Here is a 16,659-nt window from a genome sequence, read left to right as displayed (position 1 = left end):
GAAAATGTGGTTGCAAGGATTCATTCTCGGCATTCTAGTAAAATTGACATTCGTGTTGTTACGTCTCTTATACACATATACAGATGTGTGTAAGGGCACTCTACAGATTAAAAATATTAATTACGTATATTTATTGTAATTATAGGTAGATAATTGATACGTGGAAGAGAAGAACGTTAATGAATATGTATTATGATGTAAGTCCTAATTTGAAAATCCTTGGTTAAGTTTTGTACGCTTGTCGATATTAAAACAATGAAGCTTATTATGATCACGTCGAAGAAAACTTTGCTTGCGGGGCAAATTTTAGAACTGAACGGAAGCTGTTTGTGTATTCTATTTTGCTCTCTTATTTTATTCTTTCGTTACATGTTTGTTATTACATTTTCCGATATCTTACACGTTATACTCGATTATTCCGCTATTCCGTACATATCTTAAATTCAGGCAATTAAACAAAGAAGTATACACATGTATATGTAAATATACCACATGAAACATACAGGTACGAATTTTCTGTAATATCCGGTGATACTTTATTACAGAGGTTTTTCAATCTCTGATATTCAATCTTTAACAAAAAAGATCCCATCTAATATAAGAAGCTGTCGTCAACGTTTTTGATATACGCACAATCAAGCGTATAGTAGTCAGTGATTTGCCGCAGGGCTCGCTCCCTTTGGTCTTCGACTTCGATCGGGTTCTCGGCCGTGCAACAACTCGGTTCTCATCTCAGATTCTCTAATAAATGAGTTTTTTATCGAGTTTTCGCTCGACCGAACATAGCACACCCACGCGTTCTTGTGTATATCAGAAACTTATATACAAGCTGCGCGCCATGTAGGAAGACTCATCCAAAGTCTTCTGCCACACTATCCGTCTCTCCGACTACCGGAGACAGGGAGAACACGTATACCCCGATCTTGGCAATGGATTTAGACTTCACAAGTTTGCCCTCCGATCTTGCTTCTATTTTAATTAAAGTGTCACGCCGACATCTACCCTGTCGCCAGATAAGACCTTCACCAAAAGCAGGGTACTAATTAGACTTGATGAGGGCGACGGGACTATTGAGAGAGAATTTAATATCTCATTGACAATTTGGTTGTCTCCGAATATGATTATGATTTTTAGGGTATAAAACAATATGATACATACTTCGAGAAATAATTTCTTTATTCTTCTTTTTAATTTAAAAATATACATTTTATTTACATATATTAAAGTAAAAATATTTCTCGATAGCTACACATGTGAAATAAAAAAATACGTATTCATTATTATATTATCAGTATATAATAAACAACATTACATTTTCATCTCTTTTATATACACACGCCGTAATTTTAAAAATTTAAAGAAATGCATAGAATACGCTCGTATATCTTACGTTTAATTACATTCTTTTACAACCGTTAACTATACATGGTCTTTATTTACATAATGATTAAGAATCTATATGTTTTAGCATACCGTCGAGTTCTCGTAGAAGTTCTGTCATATGTTTTATGAAAGTGAATCCAGACATCGTGTCTGGTCGCAATGTTCGCATATAACATCGTTTGTATAGATTTGCAAGTGTCTCATGCCTGAAATTTAATCGAAAAAGTGTTAAAAAATATACTATAATATATAATATATCGAAACTTAATAATCTTGACTTAATTTTTGAAAAATCGTATAAATTTAAGAGCAACGTACTCTTTTTTATTGTGCACAGGACTTTTACTAAGAAATAGCTTGGTTAACGATCGTAGGAGAAATTGTAATCTCTGTTCTAGTAGAACAACGAGATTCTCTTCTACTTGATTCTCATCCAATGGATTCTCATTCACTGACTTTTGTTCTTGGGTCACTTCCCGGCGTCCGATCCTATCATCCTCTATTTTATTATCGATCGTTTCCTTCGTCTTTTGTCTTGCCGCGTTACTTCGTTCGTATAATAACTCCATGATAGGTATACATTGTAAAATTAAAGCCAAGCCGTTTTGGTACGCTTTTAGCTTGCTATTGAAGGTTGTGCCGTCTGAAACAATCAAATCTGTTGTAAAATCCTGTTATATAGAAAATTAAATGACGGGAAAAATAATAGCTTCCAGAGAAGAGTAACATACTACGTGCTTGATGTTCCGTCAGAGCGACTCTTTCCATTTGTACCGTCAAATATTCCGTACTTTGTTCCAACGAAAGTAGTAATTTGGCCGCTTTATCGTAATATAATTTAGATAACTGTAAGCTATTTCTTTTTTTTGTATTATCTGCGTCCGATTCGAATTCTCTATATACATGATGATAAAACGAAGCTAGTCGATGCTGAATGGTTGCAGCGCGGAATTGATAAACTGGTTGTCGCGGTCCGGGAGTATCCACATCACAATGCTTGAGCGCCTTCTGAAGGGTGTCGACCACTTCCCTCTCCAATTCCTCATTCTGCAACAGGAATAATTTATTAATTCATCTATCTATTAACTCATTATTTAGTTTTCCGACAGAAAAAATGTTACTGCACTTTATATCCGGCTGTAGGATAATCTTGCAATAGCGAGGCCATCGTATACAACGTTGTTGATAAATCCCACATTACGTTGTCCCATATTGCCGAATTCGTTTTTCTATCGCCCAAAACTTGCAGGGCCTTCTGATAACTCGCGAGTGCTTTGTTATAAAAATGGCGCTCTTGCGTGTTCTGTTTATCGTGTATGTGGGCGCAGAGTCGCATGAGCCGTCCCGTGTTTGAGTGCAACAACGCCAGATTCGCTTCGTCATAGACATCATGAAAGGCTGTAATACCGGATTCTAAATGAGTTAACGAACGCGTTAGAAGCTCGGTTATGTCCGTATTCGACGACTCGTCCGTTTGAGTTTCTTGCTGGTATCGAGCTGTAAAGAATTATATATTTTCGATTAATGAACGACGTGTATTTGCTATCCTTTATTTAAATTATAGGCGAAAATTATACCCACATCCTGCCTGATTCATGTAAAGAACGCCCAATTCATTATGAATATTTCCTAATCGCCTCAATAAATTTTTTCTGTCCACATCCAACAATTCTAATGACAGAGCCTTGTCATAACATTTATATGAACAAAGTAAAGTAGATTCTAAATTTTCAAGTTTCTTGGGCAGTAATTCAGCACCGTCTGTAATAAAATATGCATCTCAATAAGAATTATTCATATTACTTTCGTTACTTACTCGTTAATACTGTCATTTATTGATATTTACTCATATCTAGATCCTCCATACTATACACTTCTTCGACTATTTTCTCTTCCATTTCATTTTTCATATCATAATCCTTTCTATGCTTCTCCACATTGCCCCAATCTTGCACTATCATGAAGCAACAGTCTCCCGCCCGACCTAATAGATAACTGATTGATTTGTCATTTCTTACGCCGCAGAAGATTTCCAATATTTTCTGGCAATACAATACTTCCAGCATATATCTCAGAGAGGCGCCGTAATTTTTATTTATATATTCTTTCTCGGCGAGTACTGCAAATATCAATGATGCTTTCTCGTATAACAGAGTTTTCAAATGAGCGCTCCAGCAAATATTGTCGCTCTTCTTTGGCGCTTGCCATGTGGGTAATGTTTCTGCTTTAGGTTTACATAATAAAGCGTTTTTACTCGCTACCTCTTTCGTAACGTTTTTCTCATTTTTCTTCTTCTTTTGCTTATTTTTCTTTTTATGCGTGGGACTATGATTTTCCAAATATTTTTCCGGCGTGACATTCGTATCTTGTTTATTTAATGGAGCATAAGGCATAGGAATCGCCTGAAAAGGTTTCGCTACATTCGGATGCATCTCCTCGTATTTCCGTTTCTCCTTCTCGCGTTCTTCCGCTTTCCTTTGTTCTTCGTCAGCGTTGTCCTCGATCGGGAAATATCGGAGACACTCGAGTCCGTGAGTAACGTGTTCTAATCCGAATAAACATCTTTCTTCTACCATACCCGAAATCGGTGGTACTTTGTATTTTGGTTGTTCGCGTTCTGTTTGTTCCTTCACTGCAAGAATAATCAATTGTATCTTATACAAGAATTCTAAGAGAATAAAATATTTAGATCAAAGATTTACTTACTATTGGCTAGAGTTAAAGACTTGATTGCCGCGCAAATTTTCTCTTCTTCTACTTTCTCCTTTTCGTAATTCATGCTACATTCGCTTTGAGCGTCTTCCTCGTCGCTTTGATCTGACAGTCCTGGACTGGCTGGATCTGTATCCGATGGTATATACAAATCCGAAAGCATAAAATGGGCGGATGTGACGATCTGCGGATATTTCTCTTTGGCTAATAATTGAATGCAATTTTTCAACAGCATTCTAATTGTCCCCTGATGGTGATGGTAATCTGAGGAATACTTCATATTGCGAGCTACTCGATATAACAACATTGCGACAGGTACAGTAAAGGGATTTTGTCCTTTCTCTTCTGAAACATCACTGCACAATGATGTCAAATCATATAGCTTCACAACATCATCGTCCTCACCTAATGAAAAAGTATTACATGTAAATAGAAGATTCAAAAGTCAATGCAAAAATTATAAATTTATATATTAAACTTAATATTTACCCTTAAATAACCAATAAGTATGACCAGCCTTTGTTGCATTATTTTTTAAGAAACTCAGAATGTTTTGAGCAACGTCTCTAATTAGTTTAGCACTAAATTTGGAATCATCCAAATTTGGAAGATCCTCTGTCTTTATCAGTTCATATTTCTGTACAATACCATCTAAATGATAACACATTACTACTTCTGGAACATTACACATTAAATTATCTAACCAGTAGTCTATTCCTGTTAAAACATTGATCGGTTTCGACATATCTCTTAATCGTAGACTTATACATGGATGCGTCTGACCACCGAATATCGGCATGTCTGTTCCAATAAGCATCTGTATGTTTTCGAACGTCCACACAACGTTTCTCGCGAAATTGTGATTATAATTTGGATCAGGTACTTTTTCCTCTTGCGTTGGTTCAGGCAAAAACGGTTCTAACGTTTCCACAGGTAACTGAGGTTTCTCATTCTGTTTGCTACTATCCGCAAGTACAATAGAATGATAGAGAAACTTAGACACCAAATTCCTCTGTTGTAAACTATTTCTGCTATATGCCTTGTGGAAAAAACGTTTTTCCTTATCGCCAAGATTTTGAAAGATATGCTCATAGAAGAATTTCTTCAACCATTCCCAGTCACTTTCGGCCTGTCTCAGCAGGTACTTGTGTATATCAAAGTCATCCAACAACAGTGTGTTTTCAATACGATGTACCATCATTGAAATTACACCACGATTATAAGGAAGTTTAAGTAATTTCTTTATATTTTCTGCATCCGATACCACATCCACTTCACCAACACAATCAGGAAACATGTGCGCCATGCGAAAACTGGAAAATCCTGTACTCTGAGACCAAACATTCTGCAGACCATAACTCTCTGCTGAACTGCTAAGCCAGTTGCTGGGTGGAAGATTCAGATCCGTATTACATTGTAATTGAGCGTATGTGGCTGGTGTTTGAACCGCTGAATATTTTACCACTGCGGTGGACTTTACAGGTTTTTTCGGAGAATCTGGTGGGGCAGCCAAGGCTATTGATGTCATCTGCAATGTATAAGTTAAATAATTTCTGTTATTTATGGTTCTTTTATTTAATCTATTTATTAAATTTTTTTAAAAAGGAAACATTTTATCATTGAAGTATTATAAACCACATTCATAGACATGCATCAATTAGAATAATATGATATAATAAACAAAATGTTTACTATACAAGATATTTATCAAAAATCAAGCAATATTTCGCATATGTCGAATAGTTGATAACGAACTCACCGCCTCATCATTGATATCTGAATTTTCTGACATTTTCGTGCACCGTTTTTCGCACACGTTTTTGCAAAATATTCACTGTACTCGAAAATTTCTAGAAGAATTGAGAACAATTTGAGTGTATACAGCTCCGGCAATACAATCACAAACCATCTTATGCATGACCGTATTGCTAAAGTCGAACACTAAATTATCGACCACTGAATTATCAGTTTCCACTATTATCAAACTGAGATAACGTAGATTTCAAGAATATACTGTATCTTACTTCATATATATGTATTCATGTGTATTTTTCGATTGCATATAAATTAATATAAAGATTTATACTTTTTTAAATATTAGCATCAATCTGTTTTTTGCAATATCTTTTGCAATATCTGATTGATTGTTTTCATTTTGTGAATAACTTTTGTTTTGATTTTCTATAAATACTTTTTACATTATTTTCTTAATTTAGATATATTTAATATTTTATTTTGCGTGTATATTTATTTTTTTACATATAAATAACAATATTTTTTACTTTTTAGTTAAATGAAAAAATGCTATTTTGCAAGGAAAAAATGCAATTCTTAAAAGAAGTTTTGATGGATATATGTTGAAGAATGCTTTCTTATAAGAAATTATTACTTTCAACGTCAAAATGAAGCCCAAGAAGCTAGAAGATCAATCGAGTAAATCAAAGTCACAAAGCTATACGCTTATAAAATATATTATATAAAGATGACACACAACACATATTCTGATCAGATCAGTCTGTTATTCTCTCTGGCAACATAAATATTCTCAAAATTAAATTATTCGTGAGCGGAAAAAGTGAATGATGTACATTCGCGTCATAAATAATCCACACCACGTGAGTATCTTAAAAACGCAGAAAGTTCACATAAAGGCGACCTAAACGCTTCATCTGCGTCGCTAAACGTCTTAGGAAACCTTAGAAATCGATCACGTGTCATCGTAACCACCCGGTATATAAGCCGTCGATTTAAGGCTCGACGATCCAGTCGTCTTCTGTGTGAACAAGATAGAGAAAGAAAAAAAAAGTATTTTTTCACCATGGTAGCGAATTTCAAGGTCTACAAAAAATGTTCGCCCAACGGCAAGCTCGCTGTCTATCTGGGCAAACGCGATTTCATCGATTATCTGTCAGACATCGAGCCAATCGACGGGGTAGTCTTGGTCGATCAGGATTACGTAGACAGCGGCAGGAAGGTGTGGTGTCAGCTGGTATGCAGCTTCCGATACGGTCGTGAGGAGGACGAGGTGATGGGCCTCAACTTTCAGAAGACTCTTTATCTGACCTCGGAGCAGATCTTCCCGCAAGTTAAAAAGCCCGAGTCCAATCTTACAAAGTTGCAGGACAGGTCAAGATGATATTCTTATTGTTAGACTAGAATATAGTGTAAATTTTAATGAATCTTATTATACAATCAATTATGCATGTGTTAAAAATCAAAATCCGTCAATATTTAATGTCTACAAAATTATTCTTTGAAATGATTATTAAAATTCAGTCTATTGTATGTTCTTTGTTCAACGTAAAATCTCTATGAACTAAACTAACAAATTATAAAAAATTTAAATATATCTCCGGAATAGATTGCTGAAGAAACTGGGTGCGAACGCAATACCGTTCAACTTCAAGTTCCCGAAATCTGCACCGTCCAGCGTGACCCTTCAGCCCGGACCTGACGAAGTCGGTGAGCCCTGCGGCGTTAGTTACTACGTGAAGGTGTACAACGGCGAAACGGAGACCGATCTGACCCATAAGCGCAGCACTGTCATGATGGGCATCCGCAAGATCCAGTACACACCGACGAAGGAAGGTCATCAACCTTGCACCGTGGTGCGCAAGGACTTTCTGATGAGCCCGGGCGAACTGGAGCTCGAGGTTACCCTGGACAAGCAGCTGTACCATCACGGCGAACCGATCACCATCAGCATATGCGTGCGCAACAATAGCAACAAGGTGGTGAAGAAGATCAAGACACTGGTGCAGCAAGGCATCGACGTGGTCATCTTTCAGAACGGTCAGTTCAGGGCGGTGATAGACGCGGTGGAGACGCAAGATGGCTGCCCGATCAATCCTGGCTCGTCCCTGCAGAAGGTGTTCTACCTGAAGCCCGATCTGGGGAGCAACAAGGACCGTCGTGGTATCGCCCTGGACGGCGTGATAAAACGGGAGGAGACCGAACTCGCGTCCAGCACTTTGCTCACCTCGCCAGACGTACGCGATACTTTCGGCATCATCGTGTCCTATGCCGTCAAGGTCAAGCTATACTTGGGCGCTCTGGGCGGCGAGTTGACGGCTGAACTGCCGTTCATCCTGATGAGATCCAAGCCGTCCGATCGAATTAAACTGGTTCACACAGATAGTGTAATGATCGAAGACATGCCGCAAGAGAAGGTCGACGAGAAAATCAGCTCCTAGATTAAAACATTTTGATCTCTGCAATTTTTCACTTCGATTTGCTTCCGATTCAAGTTAAATAGATTCAACGGGCGTGATAAAAACAGTCTCTCGGACAGCGTAACATTCAAAAAGCTCTAAAGTCTAAGATAGACGTCTTAATATGTCACACATTTTATAGATATCCTTTAAAAATTGTCTGGGCTGTTGTTTTGGGAGAATCTTGATATTTTTTATTATAGATAGCGCTAATATTTCTTTATATAATGTAGGAAATAATTTATATCATGTATTAATTGTGTTTTGATATGGACATGAAATTGTAAGGACCCAGGATTACGTGTAACTGAATCCACTAATCCCCCCACATAATCCGTTATTAAATGTTTATTTCAAAACCTTCAAAGTGTGCAAATCTGACTACATTCGCCCCTGTTTTATTCAATTAAATCATTTCATGCGCAGAATGAGATTCCAAGTATATACTTAAACACAAAATCAATAAAAGAGAGTTATAAAATGTATGCGTCGCGATATTTCAGTACAATTTTTCTCGTACGTGTCATCGGGGCCCCGAGAAAGCATACAATCTTTGTTGTGAATGTAATCTCCCCGCTCTCATTCTGACACATTAATTCAGTAAACCTCCTCGTATCAATCGTCTCAAACTCGTATTATCAGTATCATTCATATACCGACGAATAGAAAGCGCGCCGATACACGCAGCCTCTCAACTAGAATAATTCGTGGGGCCCCATGAGAAACCGCAACGCTCTCGCGTGCGCTCCTCCACATACGGGGTGTCGATCTAATTCCCGACTTCCTGCCGAGAAACGTCCGAGGCGAAAGAAAACCACCCGATACGTACAATGGACATCGGTATAGCGGAGGAAGGAAAGAAGAGAGAGAGAAAGAGAGAAAGGAATAGAGAGAGAGAGAGAGAGAGAGAGGTACGGATAACGTCGCCGAGATTGCCCCGAGATAGAAAGCGTGGGGCCCCATGAGAAACCGCAACGCTCTCGCGTGCGCTCCTCCACATACGGGGTGTCGATCTAATTCCCGACTTCCTGCCGAGAAACGTCCGAGGCGAAAGAAAACCACCCGATACGTACGATGGACATCGGTATAGCGGAGGAAGGAAAGAAGAGAGAGAGAAAAAGAGAAAGGAATAGAGAGAGAGAGAGAGAGAGAGAGAGGTACGGATAACGTCGCCGAGATTGCCCCGAGATAGAAAGAAAGGCAGCAGCTGTGAGACAAGGAAAGAAAAAGGGAGAGGAAGGGAGAAAGAGAGAGAGAGGGAGTCAAGGGGTCGGTCGACCGGCTGCCTGATCCGGAGCTGAGTGTCAGTCAGGCTCGAGACACCCGCGCGAACGGAGCAAGAAAGAGAGAGAAGAGAAAGAGAAAAAGAAAGAGAGACAGAGAGAGAACGACGGTAGTTTGGCTGCTTCCCCTTTTTCGGTACGTTCTCCCGATGCGCCCCCTCTTCCAGCGGCCTCTACCTCTACCCACTCAGGCGAAGTAGTAATCTACCCGTTTGTCTCGGCGTAGTGTCGCGCGGAGTGTCGTACGGGATACGTGCAGGAGAGAGAGAGCGGCTCGCTGGTGTTGTCATCCGGCGTAATCACAACACCTCGCACACTGCTCCTCCTCCTTCTTTTGTGCTTCCCCTCTCATCATCGTCTAATCTTGTGTACCTTCATCAATCTCGGTGTCAATACTCGGGGAAGGCGACAATCGCGAGAGTGAGCCGGGCAAGGTTTGGCAAGGTTGACGACAACGAAGACGACGACGAAGAAGCGGCTATAGGCTACTCCGAACAGCAGAGAGTGAGTACACCTGTTTCACCTCTAACGAATTTATCTTCCGTTTTCTCGCTTTGAAAAAAACGGCGCGACGCACATGCACGGCGTGGCACATTGCCGCAATACTTCCGCGAGGGAGATTCGCAAGAGCGTGGCCTCCTCTGTCGTCGTGGCCCCAGACATCGGCATCGATCTCCTCCTCGTACCACGCCATCGCCGCCGCCGTCGCCGCCGACAACGAGCCCTCCGCCCTTCCAGCGACCGCTCGCGCCGGCTTTCGCCCTCTCTCTCTCTCTCTCTCTCCCTCCCTTTCTCTCCTCACGATTTTGCGTCGACCGTGAATTCGCGAGAGAGATTCTCTCCTTCGAATATCCTTGCGGATGTCACTCGTCGGGGACAAGACGTATACTATCGACCGGCGAACGATATACTCTCGACGACGAGGGACCGGAGGACCGGCGCGTGTGCCCGAGGGTGCCGGCTTTTCGGAACAGCTCGCGCGAAAGGGCGTGAGATTTGCGTTGGATATAGGCCTCGAAAGGGAACTCGTCACGCCCTATGTATTCTGTGACCTCCATTTGCCTGGCCTGACATTTGCGACTTCGAATTTGAAATTTACAAAGATTTTGTATCACAATTTTTTTAATACCGAATATTTTGAACGTGGCCTTTTTTATATGCGTAAAACGAGATTATATCATTTAATTAACAAACGGATAAACACATATTCAGAGCATATTTCGAGTACGCAATCCCTGGGCGTATATACGCATCGATAGCGGTCAAAGGTATAAATATTCGTTTGAAAAAGGATCATTCGAATATGATGAATAGAAAAATATACTTTGTAATCTTGAATAGAGCATTTTGTCAAAAAGGAACAGGATTTTTAGAAGTAGTAATTTTAATTTTAATTGTTATCGGATTATACGACAATAATATGTCGCTATATGTGACGTTGTGACGTTGCTTACCCTTTAAAACGTCGACACGGTGTATATTATTGTTTGACATTGATTCATATAATATTTTAATAATTATTCTACGAAATAGAAATATGATAAACATGAAATAAAAAAGTATAGGGGACTAAAAATTAATACTTTAAATCTCAATGATAAACGTTTACTTTAATAACATAATACGTTATCTACAAAGAAGGGAATATACATAATATTAATGATATCTGTTTGTTCTCGATAATCTCGTAGTTATAACAATAATGAAAAATAACAATACTTAAAATTTGCCAAAGTATCGCGTAAACATAAGAGAGATAATAAAGAGAGATAATAAACGAAATCTCGTTAATCGTACGGTAGGATTTCTGAGAGATTCGCCTACTGGCGGAACAAAATGTAGACCCATATATACACATAATGTCGAAGCGAATTCCGTGTCGGGTGATTAATATGGCAATGTTTGTAAATATAGTGGTGCGAATGAAAAACTAGCCACGGCGTAGTGCGTGAGATACTACGACAAATAGAAACTCTTAGTATAAGAAGCGCTCCTTCTCTCCTTCGGTGTCGGCACAGAGTTGTTTATGACGCTATAACAGTGTTGAGAGTACTTGTACACGAAAACACATTTCGAAGGGAATTTTATTAGACGCTTCTATTTGAATTGCGCCGAAGGATAAATCTCTTTCTCACGGCACGTTTCTTGTATACATAGTGTCTAATATATAATATTATTCTTCTCTTCTTTCGTATATAGGGAAATTATAAATATATAATAATCAATCGTGAATTTTTTTCGATTGAAAAAGAATTGATTCACGAAATGAAGCACGAAAAAAAGGTAAACTTTAAAATATTATGCATAAGAAAATTTTGACGAAAGACGTGTTTATAAAATTTCAGCATAAAGAAAAAATATATATATATACACCATTATCTTGATTTTTAATTTATATATATATAACACACAATATATTTTATATATATATATATATATATATATATTTAGTATTATATAAAAAATATATATTATCCTACATGTGCACTGGGGAATAAAATTAACGATAGGCTTGATATAACGGGTGTAAATTAATTGCGATCGAGCTCGGAATCGAGCTCGGAATGATTGAATGCCATACTCACGTAGCCGAAAGTACGCAGGGAATCGATTTCCGTAACAAATGGCTCGATGCGATAGTTAATTTTTCCTCGTTATCGGAAGAACGCTTATATGCATTTTTTTCTATATCATTTTCTACGCCTTGTATACCATACCCGCGCATTACTTTGCGTTCAACCAGTCGAGCTGCGTAACATGGTTCGTCGTTCCAGTCCCTCAGATCCATTAATTAACTCGTCTCGTTGAATAAAATATCTTCTCCGGTTTCTTTCTCTCCCTTTCTCGATCTTTCAGCGTAGAACTTGTCTGAGAAATTAAATGTCTCTTGCTAACACCTTACGAATCTTCGAATCGTTTAAATCCCGGAATTCGTTCTGACAGAACGTAGATTATCAGGTCGTTGTGTGCGTGAAATACGGACGTTTTAAAGCATATTTTTCTTAATTTGAAATTAGTCAATGTTTATATATATATATTCAATAAATATGTCTGGATCGCGTGTAAAAGTGCACCTTTCTAGAACGGAGGACGATCTCAATGTCGAAGAAATTCGACCTGAATTATCCGATTCACCACCTCTTGACATCGATTGGGATCTCTTGCAGTCGCGGCCTCGTCGAAAGCGAGTCACCTTTACCGAATCGTCCCAGTTACTTTCGTACGGCTTCTCTTGTCGACAGTTCGCGATGCAATCGGAGAACGCCGCGGAGTCTCTCCTCTCCGATGGACGTGATTTACATGCGGTCGTCCGACAACCGCAAATAACGACCTGCCCTGTCGTCTCGCACCCGCGTCGTCGTTCTTACGTCGGGATTCGACGCGAATAAAGTCCGGTTCCTCGTTCTCTCCCTCGATCATCCCGATCTTCTGGCGAACGTCGAGAAAACGGTCGGTGCGCGAGAGATTTTATATTTTGGCGGAAAATTAATTTTTATTATATCTCTCTTGTTCATTTAAAGAATTTATTTATATCCAAGAATTCGCGTACCAATCATTTTTTCGCTCTTTGACAATAAGAAGGCGCTTCAAAAAAAAACGCCGCAGTTTCTCTCTAGTAACTTTTATATATATACATATATTTTTTTCCTATATTTTTTTACACATTCTTTTTTATCTCTCTTATTTCTAACATTGCATGGTATGTCGACCTTGTCGGCGACCCTTTACCTCGCGGTGAAATTCGCTTACGGTTACTGCGCGTGCTGAAAACGTGCGCTTCTCGTCTGGTCGGCTACCTTGCGACTGTGTCCGATGCCCGTGCCATCGTATATATGCACGCGCAGGTTCGCTCGTGTGCTTTTCTCTTTTGCGAGTCCGTCCCGAGAAGCATCTACCTACCTACCTACCTACCTACCTACCTACCTACCTCCGAGGATCCGCGCTGAGAGCGGCTCCATCGCCCGAACGTGACCGGTCGGAGAGAAACGTTGCGGTTCGCGTTCGGAATCTTTAACGCGCCGCGTCGCTATTTCTAAAGCCAACCAGCTGGAATCCCGCGCGCTACATTCCGCTACGAGAGCCGGCTCTCTTTCTGAATCCGGTTAAACCTTTCCGCTTGATTTTGTATCGCGTCGCGCGCGTCGTCGAGGAAAAAGGTTTTATCTTTACTTTGCTTCGACGTCAGAATATGCGGGATAAATTTAAATATATTTGCTCTCTCGCATATTCGCGTTCACTCTCCCCCCGTTGAGCTTAGAAATTTATTTCTTCATCATTTTCTTGTATATTTTAACATTCATCAATTTTACGAACAAATTGATCTCACGATCAGTCAGTTCTCTTTCCTTTCTTGCGCTGTGTAGGGACAAATTTAACTTTATCCAAGAAAGTAAATGGTTGATGATATCCGCGAACAATTGCGAATAACACAGCTGTTTACAAACAATCCTCTGCGAGAAGCTAGCAGACAGTTCTCGTTGACTTTCAATCATATTCGAGGACAAAAGTCGCGTTGAGATTAACGAGTGTTGCGCTTGGAGAAAAATTGGGAGACCCCTTCCTTCCTCCGTTAATTAGCAAGAGACGAATTATTATTCGCAGCTCGCTTTAGAGATTCGCCGGGCATTCATGCGCGGATGCACTTTCATTTTCTACGGCGAGAGTCCGAGGAAAGACCCGTCAGAGAGACGTCAAGGAGCTCGGAACATCAGCGTTCGACATGATGCGGAGAGAGAGAAAGAGAGAGCGTGAGAGGATAAAGCGAGGAAGGGAAAGGAGAGGGAGGGCAAGAATTCCCGAACGCACAGAGCCCCTTTTGTCCCAAAGATCTGACGCGAGAGAAGGCCGTCGACCCAAAAGGTCCGTCGAATTTCCAGCAACGACACCGAGATGCAAGATGCGCTTGGCGCATCCTCGCCGCGTAAACGCCCGCATTAATTTCACGCGCGCGACAATTATAGATGCACTCGCGCGTATCGCGGAACCGAGCGAGGGGCCCACGCGCATCCGTTCCCACAATCGGCGACCGAAATAATGCGACGCGTAAGGGCCTGTAATCTACTGGGTGTCCCGCATATCCCCTTAACTACAGGCCTCTTGACCGATTTTTTTTTATCAACGATAAAATCGAGATACTTCGATGACTTTGAAATATCTTGTATAATAATGAGAGTAATATGGATATATATTTTTGAAAGGAAAAACAAGTAGAAGCAGTATTGACATAATCCACACATCAATGCAGATATATATTTAAATTCCGCGCAAATTATGTGAAAAATATATTTGAATGAAACTGTTACTTGAATAAAATCTTTTATTTTTGTATGTAAAAATACGTAATTTTTAATTTTTCGTATTTATTTTCTTAATTTTTTAAATAATTGCTTTTACAAATGTTTAATCGTTTTCTATTTATATAACGTGCTAAAAACGTTGTCTTATTTGTAGACAATACTCACTGCATCCTATTGCATACAATGGCCTTCGGATGGACATGCGAGAGACATGAGAGATATTGCACCGTAATGCTAATTGTCGTGTACGTTGTTGCTTAGAATTATCTTCGTTGATGATGCGCAAGCGAAATAATCAATTTATATCCGAGAGATTTGATGAAGATTAATGATGCGTAATTGCGAATGAAATTACAAAAGTATCACTTCAAATTTGAAATTATTTAATTTTGCTCGACTTGTTATATAAATACTGAGATATAAATATCAATTATAAATACTAGTTTTATTTTTTTTTTATCAATGACACATGATACGAATCTATCGGAGTTTTAACATTATCATATAAAAAAAAAAATGATTTCAAAAGAGGAGGGAAGTTGATGGCGTGGAGGGAAGTTCCTTTGTGTTCCATTTAGTCTCGTTGGACTGATACTACGCCCCTGATCCGGCATGAATCGATTCATTTGAGTGCGCGAGATGCCTGTCGACTCGCGATGTCTCGCTGCATAATAAAAACGCGACATTTCGCGAGTAACGAACTCCGATGTGAGTCATCGGCGCGAAAATAAAGCGCGAAGAAGCCCCGGGCTGATAAAAAGACTCGACGACATCTCACATGATCGACGAAAACGAAAAGATTCGCGAAAAGAATTTCTCTTCGAGACACGTGCTAGGCAATCGCGACAGGTGCGACGTAACTTCTGGATTCTTTTACCATCGAATCTTTATCTCGGAAGGAAAACCGGGACGTTTTACGAGCGAAACCGACGAGCTCGCGGTTTTTCTCGAGAGGTTGCGGCACATTTCCGTCATACTGGTGACATATACCTCTGGCGCGGATATTGCAATATCTCACCGCAGGATTATCTTTCCGTGTGTGAAAAGTTTGTGGCTTACTTCACCGGACAATCAACATCCCGTCACATCTCGCAAAATGTTGCTAGTGCGTCTGATTTAAAAGAGGTGGAAAAATTAAATAATTCATAAAGAGAGAGAAATATAATTTTTATAATAATAATTATTCGACCCAAAAGGTCCGTCGAATTTCCAGCAACGACACCGAGATGCAAGATGCGCTTGGCGCATCCTCGCCGCGTAAACGCCCGCATTAATTTCACGCGCGCGACAATTATAGATGCACTCGCGCGTATCGCGGAACCGAGCGAGGGGCCCACGCGCATCCGTTCCCACAATCGGCGACCGAAATAATGCGACGCGTAAGGGCCTGTAATCTACTGGGTGTCCCGCATATCCCCTTAACTACAGGCCTCTTGACCGATTTTTTTTTATCAACGATAAAATCGAGATACTTCGATGACTTTGAAATATCTTGTATAATAATGAGAGTAATATGGATATATATTTTTGAAAGGAAAAACAAGTAGAAGCAGTATTGACATAATCCACACATCAATGCAGATATATATTTAAATTCCGCGCAAATTATGTGAAAAATATATTTGAATGAAACTGTTACTTGAATAAAATCTTTTATTTTTGTATGTAAAAATACGTAATTTTTAATTTTTCGTATTTATTTTCTTAATTTTTTAAATAATTGCTTTTACAAATGTTTAATCGTTTTCTATTTATATAACGTGCTAAAAACGT

At 39.5% G+C, this 16,659-nt stretch overlaps 3 protein-coding genes across 13 annotated transcripts in view; 2 read left to right on the top strand and 1 right to left on the bottom strand.

Moving 5' to 3' along the window:
- Nucleotides 1-1,158: 1,158 nt before the first annotated feature.
- On the bottom strand, nucleotides 1,159-6,021 carry LOC115240452 (erythroid differentiation-related factor 1). Its single transcript, XM_029815597.1, has 9 exons — nucleotides 5,855-6,021; nucleotides 4,585-5,623; nucleotides 4,090-4,500; nucleotides 3,230-4,015; nucleotides 2,965-3,144; nucleotides 2,510-2,880; nucleotides 2,115-2,430; nucleotides 1,702-2,026; nucleotides 1,159-1,589 (listed from the first exon to the last, which is right to left on the bottom strand). The coding sequence occupies exons 1-9, from the start codon at nucleotides 5,885-5,887 to the stop codon at nucleotides 1,448-1,450; spliced, it is 3,603 nt and encodes a 1,200-aa protein (XP_029671457.1). The 5' UTR covers nucleotides 5,888-6,021; the 3' UTR covers nucleotides 1,159-1,447.
- An 814-nt stretch (nucleotides 6,022-6,835) lies between these two features.
- Nucleotides 6,836-8,673, top strand: LOC115240453 (phosrestin-2). The gene is made up of 2 exons (XM_029815598.1): nucleotides 6,836-7,221; nucleotides 7,457-8,673. Exons 1-2 carry the CDS (start codon nucleotides 6,914-6,916, stop codon nucleotides 8,286-8,288), a joined length of 1,140 nt encoding a protein of 379 aa, XP_029671458.1. The 5' UTR covers nucleotides 6,836-6,913; the 3' UTR covers nucleotides 8,289-8,673.
- A 1,296-nt stretch (nucleotides 8,674-9,969) lies between these two features.
- LOC115240463 (microtubule-associated protein futsch) overlaps nucleotides 9,970-16,659 on the top strand; it is a 75,805-nt gene continuing 69,115 nt past the window's right edge. For all 11 annotated transcript variants that reach the window (XM_029815629.1, XM_029815628.1, XM_029815627.1 and 8 more), the window contains exon 1: nucleotides 9,970-10,093. The gene's annotated coding sequence lies outside the window, so the exon portion shown is untranslated. The remainder of the gene's footprint in view (nucleotides 10,094-16,659) is intronic.

This window comes from Formica exsecta, unplaced genomic scaffold (genome assembly GCF_003651465.1).
Source record: "Formica exsecta isolate Colony F162 unplaced genomic scaffold, ASM365146v1 scaffold43, whole genome shotgun sequence".
In the NCBI taxonomy this organism is placed as follows: Eukaryota; Metazoa; Arthropoda; class Insecta; order Hymenoptera; family Formicidae; genus Formica; species Formica exsecta.
The sequence above is the reverse complement of the archived record's forward strand: the minus strand, read 5'-3'. Positions and strand labels throughout refer to the sequence as shown.

What these genes read in the sequence shown, in the direction of transcription:
- LOC115240452 (XM_029815597.1), bottom strand. Translation starts at nt 5,887, where the DNA reads ATGTCAGAAAATTCAGATATCAATGATGAGGCG. An exon ending in GACGGAACATCAAGCACGTA is followed by an intron (nt 2,027 to 2,114) that starts GTATGTTACTCT and finishes TGATTGTTTCAG; the next exon opens with ACGGCACAACCTTCAATAGC. An exon ending in CCTGTGCACAATAAAAAAGA is followed by an intron (nt 1,590 to 1,701) that starts GTACGTTGCTCT and finishes ATTAAATTTCAG; the next exon opens with GCATGAGACACTTGCAAATC.
- LOC115240453 (XM_029815598.1), top strand. Translation starts at nt 6,914, where the DNA reads ATGGTAGCGAATTTCAAGGTCTACAAAAAATGTTCGCCCAACGGCAAG. An exon ending in CTTACAAAGTTGCAGGACAG is followed by an intron (nt 7,222 to 7,456) that starts GTCAAGATGATA and finishes TCTCCGGAATAG; the next exon opens with ATTGCTGAAGAAACTGGGTG.